The sequence below is a fragment of the Pseudophryne corroboree genome, chromosome 2 (assembly GCF_028390025.1).
Source record: "Pseudophryne corroboree isolate aPseCor3 chromosome 2, aPseCor3.hap2, whole genome shotgun sequence".
Taxonomy (NCBI): Eukaryota; Metazoa; Chordata; class Amphibia; order Anura; family Myobatrachidae; genus Pseudophryne; species Pseudophryne corroboree.
In genome coordinates, this window is record NC_086445.1 from 870,906,311 (window position 1) to 870,924,598 (window position 18,288).

Sequence of the window (18,288 nt, forward strand, 5' to 3'; positions counted from 1 at the left end):
TTCCACCTCGTGCTAAAGCTGCTGCCACTAGTCATGGCCGAGATGATGAAATGCCATCAACGTCGTCTGCCAAGGCCGATGCCCAATGTCATAGTACAGAGCATGTAAAATCCAAAACACAAAAGATCAGTAAAATGACCCAAAAATCAAAATTAAAAGCGTCTGAGGAGAAGCGTAAACTTGCCAATATGCCATTTACGACACGGAGTGGCAAGGAACGGCTGAGGCCCTGGCCTATGTTCATGGCTAGTGGTTCAGCTTCACATGAGGATGGAAGCACTCATCCTCTCGCTAGAAAAAAGAAAAGACTTAAGCTGGCAAAAGCACAGCAAAGAACTGTGTGTTCTTCGAAATCACAAATCCCCAAGGAGAGTCCAATTGTGTCGGTTGCGATGCCTGACCTTCCTCTTTTTTCTTTAATTTTTCTTTGCATCATGTGCTGTTTGGGGAGTATTTTTTTGAAGGGCCATCCTGCGTGACACTGCAGTGCCACTCCTAGATGGGCCAGGTGTTTGTGTCGGCCACTAGGGTCGCTTAGCTTAGTCACACAGCTACCTCATTGCGCCTCTTTTTTTCTTTGCGTCATGTGCTGTTTGGGGAGTATTTTTTTGAAGGGCCATCCTGCCACTCCTAGATGGGCCAGATGTTTGTGTCGGCCACTTGGGTCGCTTATCTTAGTCACACAGCTACCTCATTGCGCCTCTTTTTTTCTTTGCGTCATGTGCTGTTTGAGGAGTATTTTTTTGAAGTGCCATCCTGCGTGACACTGCAGTGACACTCCTAGATGGGCCAGATGTTTGTGTCGGCCACTTGGGTCGCTTATCTTAGTCACACAGCTACCTCATTGCGCCTCTTTTTTTCTTTGCGTCATGTGCTGTTTGGGGACAATTTTTTTGAAGGGCCATCCTGTCTGACACTGCAGTGCCACTCCTAGATGGGCCAGGTGTTTGTGTCAGCCACTAGGGTCGCTTAGCTTAGTCACACAGCTACCTCATTGCGCCTCTTTTTTTCTTTGCGTCATGTGCTGTTTGGGGAGTATTTTTTTGAAGGGCCATCCTGCGTGACACTGCAGTGCCACTCCTAGATGGGCCAGATGTTTGTGTCGGCCACTTGGGTCGCTTATCTTAGTCACACAGCTACCTCATTGCGCCTCTTTTTTTCTTTGCGTCATGTGCTGTTTGGGGACAATTTTTTTGAAGGGCCATCCTGTCTGACACTGCAGTGCCACTCCTAGATGGGCCAGGTGTTTGTGTCGGCCACTAGGGTCGCTTAGCTTAGTCACACAGCTACCTCATTGCGCCTCTTTTTTTCTTTGCGTCATGTGCTGTTTGCTAGTATACTAGTACTAGTACTTAAAACCTGGAATGTTTGGGTGCCTTGAGAACAGAGGTTGGGAGCCATTGCCTTACTGTATTGTGTACACAGGCTAATGTAACAAAAAGTGTTACTTATAAGGATGATCACCAGGGAGTGCTTTTATATAGGCTACTGGAATCCAAGGGAACTACATATATCCATATAAGCTATAGTAGGTCCATGTTATTTCTCAAAATTCATATTTACTGTTACGAATTTTGACATTATCTTATCATGTAGCGACTTACCAAGTAATTAGCTAATATACAGTATATTGTGTGTTTTCTATACGGACCTAAATTGTGTCTTTTCTGCCTTATATCATATGATTTTGTCTTTCTACACAGATTTGCTTTCATGGTGGAAATGAGGCAGACCCTGAACAGCGGGAGATTCCAGCCAAACACATACAAATCCAAGATATACAGATACTTTGCAAATTCATTAGTGAATACCTTCCTGGTTTGCACCCCGAGCCTGCAGTGATAGAACAGTGCATGTATACGGTGTGTACAAACTTTACTGTTTGGTGTTCTAAGGGTATGTGGTTAGCAACCTGACATCCCAAAGGTAAGTATTGGGGTTAGGGCACATAGTGGGGTTAGGCACTAGAGAGGAGGATTAGCCAGAGCTGCCACCCCCTGAGTCTAAGCTCTTGCCGTCACCCCCGGAGTCATAGCCCCAGCTGATCCCCACGCATCTTAGCCCTAGCCATCCCCTGTCAGCATTCGCATTATCGGGATGCCAGTGTTGGTCTTGTGACCAGTAATTGGGATACCTGTAAACTGTATTATACTCGCTCTAGGATTATGCAGAAATCACAAAACAAACAAAGAGGAAGGGGGGTGCAAATCCCCACCCCCAAATTCCCTTCCGCACACTGAAAATTACCTGTAACCATCCCTGAATCTATCTGGTAATAAAATTCAGAGAATTTGTCACAAATGTTTGCAAACACATGTTTAAGCTGCTGGCCACTTCACGGCTTCTCTGATACAGCAGTCCTAACTACTTAATAGCAGTGCCCACATTGGGCCATGTAATTTGTCACAGTACGCCTCATGATAAAGGTCAATACTAAAACATTTCCAGACAGAGAGCTAACTTACCAGGGAGCCACCCCCAGGATCTCCCATTGGCACTACAAGGAACAGCATGCCTTCCAAATGCTGCTCCCATTCAATGCCTCATGCTCACAAGCAGACAAACAATTTGGAAGCTGCTCAATCATACCTGGAGATAATTATATATATCAGGTGCTGGAAGGGGGAGGGGTCATAGACAGACAAACAAAGAGGAAGGGGGGTGCAAATCCCCACCCCCAAATTCCCTTCCGCACACTGAAAATTACCTGTAACCATCCCTGAATCTATCTGGTAATAAAATTCAGAGAATTTGTCACAAATGTCAGCAGAGACTACAGAACAAAACAGCAGAGACTACAGAACCGCTTCTACAGTTTTTATGTCTCATAATGGGGTCAATTCAGTTCATTGGCAATTGTTTAGCGCCTGGAGGTAGCTGCTGGAGCTATTCAATTCAGCCCGATGCTGTCCCCGTCTAGAGGATTTCTGCTCGCACCCCTGTGACCTAGTATATCACAACAGCATCTCAGAGAGGCAGTTTAGTCGGAGAATGCCTGTTCTCACGACTAAACACCATGTTTAATCTTTACTCTGGGAGCAGAGGTGTAGCGTGGAGACATGACACCCGGAGCAGGGTCATGTCACGGCACCCTCACCTACCACCACACACACATACATACATACATACATACATACATACATACATAGATTCACACACATTTAGGCACAGATATACATAAATACACAAATACAGTCTACACAGATATATAAACACACAAATATACACACACATACACATATACACAGACCTACATAAACACACACATATACTCACAGATACTGTTTACAAATATATATACACAAACACACACAAACATGTATACACATTAACACACAGACATATACACACACATTTCCACACAAACACATTTACACACAAACACAGACATACTGTATACACATAAACACACAGTATACACAGACATAAACACACAGTATACACACAGTAATTCTCACCAAGAGGGCAGCAGCAGAGCAGCTCCTCGTTCCAGCCTGGAGGGGCCGAGCTTCTATGTGATTGACAGGCTGGACCTCCGTGGGTAGAAGGAAAGGACTGAGGAAAGAAAAGGTGTGGCCACCACACTGCCTGCATGTTCCAGATCACTGAATGCAGATCCATGACAGCCAGGGAAGTTCTTCTGACAAGCCTTCAAATCTCCCCTCTTCCCTAGCAACACACCACACTGCACTGCTCTGGACTCTCTGCACTGTGCAATCAGTGATATGCAACATGAAGGCAGTGTGGTGGCCACCTCTTCCCTCTCTTCTAGTCATCTCCTCCTACCCATGGCCGAGATCCCGTCTCTCAGCTGTGCAGTGAGCCGGCGCCTTCTGTCCCCAGTGGTGCCTGGAGCTCGAGCTCCACTTGTTCCACCCTCCCTACGCCCCTGTCTGGGAGTACAGGCATTCTCAGACTTAGCATCATGCTGAATTGAATAGCTCCAGTTGCTGCCTCCCAGCACTATTCAGTCTGCAATTAATTTAATTGACCACATTGTAGGTACTAGTCCACATCTTGCAGTAACTATTTAATTTTTTTTCATGTTAATGGAGAGTTGCTGAGACATTGTTGTGGTTGATTAGGCTATATTATACTTTAGAAAGCAATTTGAGCAGTTTGTGTTGATACAGTACATGTGATCAGGAATGGACTTGGCGCAAGAAACGGCATCCTTTTGTTGTATCCAAAAAAAGGTACACGACAATGCATTACAGGGGCGGGGTCATGTATCACGTGGGCATGGTTACACATCACTCGGGCATTCTGCAAGTCACAGGGGGCGGAATGTACTAAGCTTAGAAAAGTGATAATTTCACTGGTGATAAAGTATCAGCCAATCAGCCCCTAATTGCCATGTCACAGGCTGGGTTTGAAAAATTACAGGAGGTGATTAGCTGGTACTTTATCACAGTGAAATGATCACTTTTCAAGGCTTAGTACATCCCGCCCTCAGTGTGGCTTCACTGCACACTGACCAAGCAGACATCAAGGAGGTGGAGCTGCTAAGCCAGGCTTTCAGGCTGCCGGAAGTGCCAGGTGTCCATCCATCCGCGCATGTCATAATTAACACTAAAATCCAACCTTGTCCAACATATGTCTCTAACTTCTATCTCCATTCAGTATCTCCAAACTAATATGTCAAATTGATATAGCTTGCCTCTGGTAGTTCCCAGGGGGAATGTACAGGTAGCTGGTAGAGGCTCCAAAAAAATAGTATACTGCAGGGAGAAGAGGCAGAGGTACTCATACATACTGTTACGTGTCAAAAGTGCCAGGCCTTGTTTGTGTTTAATAACACAGTTGACAACTTTAGTTCTCTATTCCCTGCGCCAGGCAGGAAATAGGGAACTAATGTTGTCAACTGCGTTATTAAACACAAACAAGGTTATTTAGTATTATGACTCTGAGTGGAGTAGGAGGAGGTAAAAATAATTGTAATAAGATTTTAAATGTGTTTCATACTGCTGTACACAATAAAACAATGCAAAAATGCAGAGCTTAAAGAAATCTGCACTACAGGCTAATAAATACACAGACAGTGCAGTTCCAAGTATCCAAAAATACAATAAATTGTTTAATACAGTATTATAAAACAACACAGAAAACACAACATGATACTAAAAATCATTGTTGCAACTAGGATCAAATAGACTAAATAATGTGCATAGTGCAATGTTCCACAAACGCTTTATACTGTACCAGACGTGTCAAACTTGTGGACCACAGGCATGCAGACCCTAACGCATACTTTGCGGCCCCATATTTACTATTGTAATACCAGCTAAATGCAATCTGGCTACCGCAAACGGACCTCAGCTCCGATCGGGCAGTATATACTGTTCTGTTCATGCCCAGAAGCTACTCTATGTAGAGATGGGAAAAATCTGCAGGGGGAGATGCTCCGCATGGCCAGCTGCCTTCGCAGTTATGACTCCACAAACCTCTGCCCACTGCCGCATCCTGCCTGCTCAGCACCATTAGCACTGATGACATCACAATGTCCACACCCTGTGTTTGTGCCCGGCTGCCCGTAAATTGCAGGAGGATTCATCTGGAAGAGGAGCAGATGGGTTTCTAAGAAGGTAGTAAATTGGAGGGGGCTGGCACAGGGGTTGGAGGTTGAATAGACACAGAACAGGAGGCAAAGAGAGCTTGCGGCTGGAGTGGACACAGGGCATGTGGCTGGACTGGAGTGACAGAGGGGGATCTGGAAGGGTCACAAATGATCCACTTTAGAGAGAAACCAACATATAGGTAAGCCTTACCTATATGGTGGTTTTTCTCTAACATGGAACATTTATGACCCTTCCAGCCTCCTCTGTCCCTCCAGGCACATGCCCCATGTGTGTCCTCTTTCTGAGGTGACAAGTGCAGGGATGGTAGAGGGATCCAGTATTAATTTAATTTTCATCTCCCAGCACACACTGATATTTGTTATTTTTATTATTTACAGTATAGGCGACTGCAGCCAAATGAGAATAAATACCAGCTCTCAGTACACACTGGTATTATTATAATTATCACATAGAGGAGAGGTGTCTGTAAAACCACATATCAGGGGAAATAACACCACTCCCAGCACACACGGATATCTCTTTTTCTTATGGCCCATACAATCTTAGACCTCGATTATTCGGCCCAGGTGGGATTTTGAGTTTGACATTCCTGCTTCACACCACTGCGGCTGATGGGATCCAGCATATAAGGGATATAAGGATTCCTTGATCCATCCTTGGGACATTGGTGGTCATTCCGAGTTGTTCGCTAGCTGTTTTCGGTCACTGCGCAGCGATCAGGCAAAAAAAGGCTCTTCTGCGCATGCGTATGCAGCGCAATGCGCATGCGCAACGTACTTTCACAACGGCCGATGCAGTTTTACACAAGGTCTAACGGAGCTTTTCAGTCGCACTGCTGGCCACAGAGTGATTGACAGGAAGAGGCCGTTTCTGGGTGTGTACTGACCGTTTTCAGGGAGTGTTTGAAAAAACGCAGGCGTGCTAGTAAAAACGCAGGCGTGGCTGGGCAAACGCAGGGCGTGTTCGTGACGTCAAAACGGGACCTGAATAGTCTGAAGTGATCGCAAGCCCTGAGTAGGTGTGGAGCTGCTCTGAAACTGCACAATTTTATTATGTAGCCGCTCTGCGATCCTTTCGGTCGCACTTCTGCTAAGCTAAAACACACTCCCAGAGGGCGGCGGCTTAGCATTTGCACGACTGCTACAAACTGCTAGTGAGCGAACAACTCGGAATGACCACCATTGATAGAGCAGCCAATGGTTGTTAATGCAGTGCACCAGTGATAAATGCCTTGGTAGCAGTAATGCCAGATCAAAGACAAGATCTCAGGTTTAGTGTACGCTAGGAGAGGGAGACTGTGAGCTCTGTCTTGTACCTGTTGATGCTTGCTCTTTATGCCAACATAACTGTAGCCACTCTTTCTGTAGAATGAACTCAACCACAGGATAGCAACCCAATGCCCTTTAATGCTTATTTCTTTTCCTTTTTTCTTATGCTTTTCCAGTGCTAAAAACACTCCATCACTTGTAATACTAATTCAAATCAAGTTATGATTTAAAACAATTATGAGAATGAGATTTACAGAATTTTCATCACTGTAATACAAAATATATAATTTGTGATTTAAATGTACTTTTTATTTCCTCTGCAGAATACTCCAGATAATAATTTTATTTTGGACCATCACCCACTTTACAAAAACATCATCATAGGTTCTGGATTTTCAGGTGAGTTGGAGAAGTGCAGTCATTCATATTAACCTGGACGAACTGCTCACTCGACAGTAGAATTATTTCATTCTTTAACATTTGCTCTTTTGTAACAGGTCACGGTTTCAAGCTCTCTCCACTAGTAGGGAAGATTTTGAGTGAGCTTGCACTCGGGAAGCAGCATTCATATGATCTTAAGCCTTTCCAAATCACTAGATTCAAAACCCCAATGCAATCATCGTTGTGATACAGTACAGTATTAAGAAAAAAAGAGGATTCAGCTGTGATATCATTATCATCATTTATAGAGGACACAATGTTATGTTATGTTATGTTATGTTATGTTATGGAGTCTTTATCATAAAGGTACTGTTCACCTACATTTCAACAGTAAGTTTGGGTTACAGTACAGTACTGTATATCAATTGATTTATAAAAAATAATAATATGTAGTTCAAGAAATTTTAGAATCTTTAATCATGGTCCAGGGTAGATCGATCGGTAGTACTATAAATAGGCTGCGTACAGTATGTTTGATTATGGCCACTGTAATAGGATGATCGTTTTCTCACATTCACTTAGCACGCCATATGCCATCATGCACTGGAGCTAAGAAACTTTTATAGTAGCTTAAATACAATGATTGAACCTATAAATATATAAATAGCGCTATGGAAAATTAAAGTGAATAGTATTTGCTAATATTACAACTGAAGCAATTTCACAAAGTGGTGGTACATATGCTATGCATACAGTAACAGATAATCATTAACAGCCTAGCACTCTTCCAGGGCACTACCTCTCTTCATCAGCCTTATCTAACCAGGGGCAGCTAATCTGAAAACATACCTCAAAAGTCTGCAAGTCCTGCCTGCTTCTTGCAGGTATGTCCACAGGCCCTGGCTTGGCTGCCACAGTCCCATCTGGCCTGTGTCTTCAGAGAAGCAGATAGGTGTGGTCACACCCCTTTTTAAACCTGTTGGAAATCCCACCATCACTGCAGATTCAGTGGCTCATCAACACCACCTAGCTTATCTCAGTCTGTCTGTCTATCTACAGTATCAAATTATCTATCTTTCCCTGGGTGTGGATTATTAGATCTACAGTCAATAGCTCAACCACTAATGGTAGACATGCATTAGGTCGACCGGGTCAAAAGGTCGACATGGAAATGGTTAACACACAAAAAAGTAGACACAATTTTTGGGCGTATTTTTTGGGGTGTTTTGCCACTTTTCTGCCACAAACAAGCCCCATTAGTGTACCACATCCCCTCGCATGGCTCGCTTCATTCGCCATGCTTGCTCCGCTGCTGCTGCACTTGGCAGAGGTCACTATTCCCAATCGTAGTCCACATGGATGGTAAGGTGTGAAAAAGTTTTTTTTTTTTAAACTTGGTGTGTCGACCATTGTAATGTCGACCTTTTGGCCCTGTTGACCTTTTGAACTGTAAACCTTTTACATGTTGACCTTTTGACCCTGTCAACCTTTTGACCTAATGCATGTCTACCATTAGTGTTTGACCTATTGACTGTAGACCTTTTTATTGTATATGTACAGACCAGTGACCCTATCCACTTAACATCCCTTATTATAATTATAATAATCAAACTATAATATATGAAAAGATGAAAAGTTCTAATGCTATTACATTAAAATCAGCATTAGTCTCCTTTTGTTGGAACCACCTTAATTACTTAATCATATATGCCACCCAACTATTGCAAATAGTGTTGAAAGTAGAGAGCATTCCTGTGCAGATGCCGTATTGTTCCATGAGTGAGGCTTTATTCCATGTGCCAAGATGGGCACCAACCTAATGCTGCACATAAGCAGTATCTTGTCACTGTGTTAGGGCATGATTACCTACAAGATATTGCCTTCCAAACCACTGTTCCAGCACCACTAGGATAAAAAAAAAGGGGCAAACTAGATGGGCCAAGTGGTTCTTGTCTGCCGTCAAATTCTATGTTTCTATGTTTCTATCTACATACACACGGTGCAATGTTTGCTTATGATTTTGACTATATAGTCAAAATCGTAAGAAAAGTTAGCATATATCGCACCGTGTGTACGCGGCTTGCGATACCGATGCACGCTCCCATGGGGTCAAGTATAGTCAAAATTGTATATAGTCAAAATCGCAAGTATATGTAGTCAATGGGGGGTATTCAATGCTTGTATGATCCTTTCCGTCAATGCAGTATTCAATGAGCGGCTAAATCCGCCAGGATTTGGCCATTCCCAACAATGTCAACCAGCCTTTTTTAAAGTCGGATTGACATTGTAGGAACCGGGGCCAACACCTGTCAGATTTTGCCGCGGAATCCGACAAAACATGTGGATCCGCGGCTAATCCACCGATCCACATGTTTTCCGACAAGTTGGAATTGCCAATTTGTCGGATAGAAAAAGCAGCACCATTGAATAGGTCGGAACAGATTCCTGCTCCGCTCCATAACCAGAGTGTATATAACAGTGAGTACAGCTGTACACTGTATAACATTAATAAACAACTCCATTGGTTAAGTACCTGGGCCTTTTCATAGTTTTAAGGCATCCGCTGGTGTGTACTGAAACTCTGCCACTTTTTAAAGCCTTTACACACACATTTCTAACAAATAAGAGGTTGCACCCCAATTCACCCCAGTCCAGGACATGATGAGTACCCACTGTCCATAGGTGTTCAGTAGAACTGTGTGGAAGTTCTACTATAGAACTCTTTAGTAGGAAGCTATTTCAGCATAAAGCACACAATTCAGTGCAACACAACATTCAGCTTCTAGTAACAGGTATATTCTGTAGTTGGGTGGCTTATTTGATTAAAGGGATGCACATATTAAGGGGATTAATAATATTTGAAATTGTATTTATCATTGGAAAACAAATATTAGATATCTTGTCAGCCTTACTGCTACTTGTAGTTCTGTAGCAGTTGGAGATCACCTAATGTTAGATAAAGCAAGTTGTATTGGTAAATGCAATCCAATGACAAGAAGTTGGTATCATTTATCCTACTCCTGTCTCTGTAGTTATATGATTTTATATTTTAGATATAATGAATTTCAATGTTTTACAATTATATGATTAATCAAATATGTCCTCTCTGGTAAAATTGTAAAACTTAATCATGAAAAATATGTTCTAAAACTTATATAGAATTGCATTTCTTTGTCTGTGACCTTTTCCATGATAAATAAAATAGAACATAAATACTTCCTATTTAAATGCACCAAGATCTATCAACAACACTTTCTAAGCATCAAAGTAATACACAATTGATTTTTTTTAACTTTACGTTCTAACAGAGGATATGGCTCAATCCACATACAGTTTGAGCTAGATTGCCTGTCAGAATTGTGCAGGGTTTTTATGTTACTAACAAAATCGGCGATTTGGCAAACCAGGGTTTAGCATATTGCCAGATTTGTTTGCTTTAAAAAAAAGCCTGAATTTTGGATTCATATTGGGCAGTCTCAATTCATGCACTTTAGTGTACGGTTTGCACTTTAACAAACTGCACATTGTACAAACTGCATAGCAGCGGATTGAGGGGGAGATTCAGAGATGGACACTGGCAATAGTGCGCGTGCACGACAATTACTATGCGATTGCATCACAGAAGGATATGATCGCATAGTGATTGACAGCCGTGGGCGTCGGGGAGGGGGGCAGCACCGCGGCATTTACTAGGCATGGCCTGGACAGTGCAAGTATGTCTGGACCATTTTCCGGATGGCTGTGTGACATCACATGCAGCTGCTCCGATAAAAAAAATGTTGCAGGACTGCCTGCCAGTGCAGTCAGAGATCGACCGTAAATCGATGCTTGTGGACACATCGTGGGATGGCGTCACACACATGCTGGGCGCCCCCCCAGCGTGTGCGTAGATGGATGCAGATCTGGCTGCGGAAAGCAAGATCTGTGTCCATCTCTGAATAACCCCGAGTAAACTGCACTCCAGCAAATATACTACTTAGGGGGTCAATCCAAGTTGATCTCTCGCTGCCCATTTTCGCAGCGCAGCGATCAGGTGAAAAAACTGCATTTCTGCATATGCCCCGCAATGCACACGCGCAACGTATGGGTACAAAGCTCTTTGTGGTTGTGCTCAGGTACTAGCAAAGTTTTCCTTCGCACTGGCGACCGCAAGAAGATTAACAGGAAGGGGGCATAACTGGGTGTCAACTGACCATTTTCAGGGAGTGTTTGCAAAAACGCAAGTGTGGCTGGGCGTTTTCTGGGCGGGTGTATCAAGTCAAATCCGGACACGAATAGGCTGAAGTGATCGCAAGCGCTGAGTAGGTTCAGAGCTACTCTGAAACTGCACAAACTGTTTTTGTAGAGCTCGGCTGCACATGCGTTCGCACTTCTGCTAAGCAAAAATACACTCCCCAGTGGGCGGCGGCATATCATTTGCACTGCTGCTAAAATTAGATAGCGAGCAATCATCTCGGAATGACCCCCTTAGTCCCTGTCCACAGTGCTGAATTTCCTATTATAATCAGCAATAGTTTCTATGTGAATCCATTCCCCAGTGTCGACGTGGCCCATGTAATTGGATAAATGCAACACAGCAAAAACTAAATTAATATCTGCAATGACAACACCATGTCATTTTCTATATTTACTTATGATTTATTAAGAGTATCCTGTACACTTGACCAGTTTAAGGGGTAATTAGGACTGAAGTTAAGAATTACAGTTCCAAGCTCTGGTCATTTATAATCCCAGATAATGAATAAATCCAGCAATTGATTCCACCATTAGCATAAAGCTGCTTAGATGATTTCGGTAAGTGAGCGCTTTTTTTCTGTAGTGTTCCCCAGATGTGTACTGTTTGTACCACTGAGAGCAAATGCTGGTATTAAATCCACATCTTCTAGCCCATAGTCATACATTTTATTTATAAGACACAGAGAAAGCTATGAGGATAAACCTATATCTCTCAGCTTAGCAAAATAGATAGTGTTTAAACTACATGTAAAGAATTCCCTTTGCTACACTTTAATTATACATAGCAGCTGTGTAAGAACGATGAAAGCAAAATGCATGTTTACGAGGAGAGGTTATAGTCCTGATACAGGCATATTTCCATTTCTTCATTAGCACTTTCTCTCTTTTATGTTTCCTCTTCTCTCCTCCCTTCCATCCTTCATTGGATTCCAACCTGAATTCCTTATTAGTGTCTTCCTGGAGGTATCCTGCATCGGGAATTGATCACATTAATAGCCCCACTCTACACCATGACTCTCACTGGTAGATTTCACGGCCTAGTCACACTGAAAATGTCCTGATTTCACGCATTGTAGCAGAATGAAAAGAAGCAAATTCCTAATGGAAACTCTCTTGTATGGCCCCATAGCATCCTGTCAAGGTTATTCGCTGCGACTAATATCTGGAAACAGAAAAAACGGCATATCATGTAAAATTACACACGTACTAAAAAATAAAGCTCGCAAGTGATGGCTCAAGGATATTGTACACAAAACCTTAATCCTGTCACGAAATAATCTAAAAATATATTACATTGCATGATTTCATCATATATACAGTAAGTGGGATATTGCTGGCATGAGCATTATTAGTAGGAAAGATGTTTAAGTCAGGTAGTCGGGGGGGGGGGGGGAGAGGGAGACGTTAGCAAATTTATCAGGTACAGTGTGATGTTAGTGTATTAGAATGCTTAATATTTGTAGACACTCCCTTACTAACATGTGTAAGCATGAATCTTCAGTGATGGTCCCTAGGACCAGGGGGATGCTGGGCAGTGGGTGGTCCAGTGTGCAGTGTGCCTGTAGTTGGTGATGGAATAAAGCAGCACAGCAGTGAACTCACATGTCTCTGTGTCCTGATGACTGGATTTACAAACATATGAACAAAACATGGTGTCAGAAGAAGTTTAACTTGGACTGCTAGTGCTCTCAGAGTGTGACAGAATCCTGCAGCAGTCTGTAAGGCTGTGATACTCTGTCTGCAAAGCCTGCCGTGTGCTCCTCTCTTCAAACAGTGAGTAACCATGGATAAACTAGCTCCTCCAACCGGCATGCTGATGTCTGGTAACTTGTCTGAAAACTGGAAAAGATTTAAGCAAAGGTTTAATATATATTTTGCTGCATGTGGAGCTGATACAGAGGCTGACAAAACAAAGGCATCCATTTTCCTCCATGTGATAGAGGATGTGCTGGACATTTATAATAGTTTTCAGTTTGCTGAGGGGCAGAATATGGTGCTATCTTCTATAATGCAAAAGTTTGAAGATTACTTTGTGCCAAGGAAAAATGTGACATATGAAAGATATAAGTTTTTCACATGTGATCAGAAGTCTGTAGATGGATTTGATCAGTATGTTACAGAGCTGCAATCACTCAGTAAAACCTGCGAGTTTGGTGATTTAAAGTATTCACTGATTAGAGATCGTATTGTCTGTGGAATACCTGATAATGGACTCAGAGAGAGACTGCTGAGAGAGCAAGACCTAACACTAGACAGGGCAGTGACTATGTGTAGATCTGCAGAAATAACTAGATTTCAAGCCAAAAAGTTACACAAGGAAGTTGATGCTGCTGTCCATGTAGTGCAGAACACAGAGCTAAGCAAACCTTCATTCTCAAGAATGAAGCAGTCTAAGCCACAGTCTAATAAGGAAATGTGTAGTAGATGTGGAAATGCTCACAATCCTAAAATGTGCCCGGCTTATGGTAAAACCTGCATGAAATGTGGTAGACTTAATCACTTTGCCAAATGCTGTAAAATTAAAAGTGAAACAACCAATGTGCATGCTGTTAAACAAACAGAGGAATTCTTTGTGGATTGCATTGGACTTTGCAGTGCAGATAAGAAAGAATGGATTGTCCCTTTAACTGTGAACAAGATTGTCATTCCCTTTAAGCTTGATACTGGCGCGCAGGTGAATTTAATATCGTTTCAAGACTATAAGACTTTTAGAGTAAAACCTAAAATTCATCCAGCCAAAGTGAAAGTTACAGGGTACACTGGGGAGGAAATTCCTGCGAAAGGTACATGCTTAGTGACACTGAAATATAAGGGACAACAGTTTAAAACATCTCTACTGATTGTGGATAAAAATGTGCAACCGATTCTAGGATTAAGTTCCTGTGAGAAACTAAGCTTGCTAAAGAAAGTTTTTATGGTGACATCACAAGTAGAAGATGACTGCAAATCGATGTTTACAGAATACAGAGACTTGTTTGAAGGTCTAGGTTGTTTGCCTGGAGAGCATAAAATAAATATAGACACGAAAGTTTCTTTAGTGATACACCCCTGTAGAAAAGTGCCGTTTGCGCTGAGAGAAAAACTGAAACAAGAGTTACATCGCATGGAAGCCTTGGGTGTGATACAGAAAGTTGATGAGCCTACTGAATGGGTAAGCTCCTTAGTAATTGTTGAAAAGAAAAATGGACAACTCAGAATATGTCTAGACCCCAGAGATTTAAACAAAGCTATTAAATGAGAACATTTCAAACTACCAACCAGAGATTAAATCATGTCGCAATTTGCGGGAGCAAAATGGTTCAGTAAATTGGATGTATCATCAGGATTCTGGCAAATGAATCTAGATGAGGCCAGCTCAAAGCTTTGTATATTTAATACACCAGAAGGTCGATACAGATTTCTTCGACTACCATATGGAATATTGTCTGCTCCAGAAGTATATCACAAATAGATACACATGATTTTTGAACATATTCCAGGTGTTGGAACAATGATGGATGACATTATTGTCTGGGGATCTACAAAGGAAGAACATGATTCTAGATTGAGACAAGTAATGGAACTTGTTAAGAAAGTGAATCTAAAGCTAAACAAGGACAAATGTGAATTTGGCGTGAATACACTTACCTTTATGGGCGACGTGGTCTCGGATCAAGGTGTAAAACCAGACCCAAGGAAAATATCAGCCATAGTGAACATGGAACGTCCTAACAACAAAGACGACATCAGAAGATTCCTAGGAATGATTACTTACTTAGGAAAGTTTATTTCTCAACTCTCTGAACGAACAGCATCTCTTAGATGGTTGTTGGACAAAGATAACGAGTGGATGTGGTCACATGAACAAGAAGAATGTTGGCAAAACTTGAAACAGATCATTACAGAGCAACCAGTGCTAAAATTCTATGACCCTGCGAAAAGAATAAGAATTTCAGCAGATGCTTCGCAATTTGGCCTAGGCTCAGTGCTGTTACAAGAACATGAGGATACATGGCAACCAGTAATCTATGCATCAAGAGCACTGACAAGTGCTGAAACAAGGTATGCTCAGATAGAAAAAGAACTTCTAGCGATCACATATGCATGTGAGCGATTTCATCAGTTTGTGTATGGTCAAACATTTACAGTGGAAACTGACCACAAGCCATTGGTAGCTATCATTACTAAATCATTACATGACTGTCCCATGAGAATTCAACGAATGCTTATCAGACTACAGAAATATGATGTACACTTGCTGTACTGTGCCGGCAAATACATGTACATTGCTGATACACTTTCTCGTGCTGTGGACAAAAGTGAAGGTTCCAAAAGTCTGATGGATGAAGAGATAGAAGTCTATGTTAATTTGATCGTAGCTTCTCTACCAGTGTCTCTTGCAAGACAAGAACAGATTAGGAAAGAAACTGAGACAAATGACACAATGAAAGTGTTGAAAGATATCATTCTGAAAGGTTGGCCAGCAGAAAAACATGCGTGCCCGCTGTCTATTCATGGTTATCGGATGTACCGCAGTGACCTTACAGTTGTCGATGGTATTATTTACAAAGGCAATAGGTTTGTAATACCTGCACGACTAAGAAAAACTATGCTATGCAAGATACATGAAGGCCACTTAGGAGAAGAAAAATGTAAGCGTAGAGCGCGTGAAGTTATGTATTGGCCAGGAATGAACCAATACATAGCACAGACTACAGCTACATGTGAATTATGTCTTACGTATAGACCGAAACAACAAGTTGAGCCACTGAGTCCTCACGCAGTGCCAGAGAGACCGTATCAGAAAGTTGGCGCAGATTTGTTTGATTGTAATGGGAAAACATATATTGTCGTGACTGATTATTACTCTAACTACCCTGAGGTGAAGACACTACATACAACTACTAGTAAAGCCGTAATCAATTGCATGAAGTCAATCTTTGCAAGGCATGGTGTTCCTATGGAAGTGTTCACTGACAATGGTCCTCAGTTTTCCAGTGCTGAATTTAGACAATTTGCTGATGAGTGGGAATTTGTTCATACTACGTCAAGTCCCCACTATCCACGCTCAAATGGGTTGGTGGAAAGTAAAAACTGTAAAGCGTCTCATGAAAAAAGCTCAAGAAGGTAAAGAAGATTTCTACAAAAGTCTTTTAATCTACCGCAGTACACCTTTACAGAATGCACTTTCTCCTGCACAAATGCTGATGGGAAGGAGGATTAGCGCAAATCTCCCGATACATGATGAACTGCTTAATACACATAACTCAGCGTTGGTCAGACTGAGTAAGGAACATCAACAGGCGAAACAGAAACTGTTCCATGACAGACGAACAAAACGCTTATCTGATCTAAAATCGGGTGACCAAGTCCGTCTCAGAGATCACGAGAAAGGTATTTGGGTGCAGAAAGGTATTGTGCAAGCACAAGTAGCACCAAGATCTTATACTATACGTACAGAGCATGGAACGGAAGTAAGAAGAAATCGGGTGGATTTAAGATCTCAACTTAACCATAATGAAGACAACATGACTGATGAATACACTTCATCTGACATGTATGATAATCCTCATAATGGTGAACAAACCACGATTCTAGAAAGGTCCAACATGGTCGATGAAACACAGACTGTGTATGAAAGACCCAAAAGGGAAATACGCAGACCTGAGAGACTCATTGAAACGTGTTAGATGATGTTCTTAATATGATGTTGTTAATTGTTGCATTGAAACGTACAGGGCTTATCTTTAAAGAAAAGAGGATGTGATGTTAGTGTATTAGAATGCTTAATATTTGTAGACACTCCCTTACTAACATGTGTAATCCTGAATCTTCAGTGATGGTCCCTAGGACCAGGGGGATGCTGGGAAGTGGGTGGTCCAGTGTGCAGTGTGCCTGTAGTTGGTGATGGAATAAAGCAGCACAGCAGTGAACTCACATGTCTCTGTGTCCTGATGACTGGATTTACAAACATATGAACAAAACATACAGTAAAACCAAATAACAGGGGCTGATCTTTAAAACAAGATTAAAGAGAGAGAGAGAGACAGGCCTTGCACTACCATTAGGCAGCTGCCTAGGGGCGCCGCTGAGTCTATCAAACAAAAAACTGAAGGTTATCTCTTTCACACTGCGCTTCCATGTATGCAGCAGCTATAGCTGGGGATATGGGTGGGGATAAAGACTGCATCTATTTGGACTTCCAGGACCAGGAAGACTGTTCCAGGGACGCCTGAGGTTTCTCTGGGTTCATGCGCTATTGTCTACCTGTTGTAGACTATACCATCTCGTAGGAGTCCATTTACCTGCATTGCTACTGTGAATTCTATCATTTTGTTTCATGTGCTTATGTCTGTATGTGGCAGACCTATCCATTCGGTAGGAGTCTGACCGATTGCTGTATTTTAAATAAATATCTGTGTGGTTTTACACTATGGTGGCTTTCCGTTTTATATTCCTTTGATTCCTGGAGTGATTACGGATCAAGGGACGGCAAGGAGGTGGTCTTCAAGTCCAGTTGGAAAAAAACAACTACCTGACCCTGCTGCCATACTTACCTATTCTGTCTACCCATATTGTAGACATAACTCTGTGGTACGAATCCAACTAAATTCAAGGCTGTCTCTTTCACACTGCGCTTCCATGTAAGCAGCAGCTATAGCACCTCCAACATCATCTGAATGATGCATCAGGCGCACTGTGTTGCATGACAGTAAGTAAGCAAATGGACAGACAGTACATCTGGTCTCTGCTGCAAAACATTCAAAGAAATACATTTTTAAAAATGTATCTTTTAAAACTATAACAATTAAAATGTGCTTGACTATATTTAACCGTTGATGGGC

General features: G+C 42.1%; 1 protein-coding gene across 2 annotated transcripts in view; it reads left to right on the plus strand.

Annotated features, from left to right (window-relative positions):
- The window catches only part of PIPOX (pipecolic acid and sarcosine oxidase), a 200,529-nt gene extending 182,652 nt beyond the window's left edge, over positions 1 to 17,877 (plus strand). For both annotated transcript variants that reach the window (XM_063955909.1, XM_063955908.1), the window contains 3 exons: positions 1,704 to 1,862; positions 7,171 to 7,246; positions 7,345 to 17,877. In XM_063955909.1, coding sequence (XP_063811979.1) covers positions 1,704 to 1,862; positions 7,171 to 7,246; positions 7,345 to 7,475 — 366 coding nt within the window. In that variant the 3' untranslated portion in view covers positions 7,476 to 17,877. The remainder of the gene's footprint in view (positions 1 to 1,703; positions 1,863 to 7,170; positions 7,247 to 7,344) is intronic.
- The last annotated feature ends 411 nt before the right edge of the window (positions 17,878 to 18,288 follow it).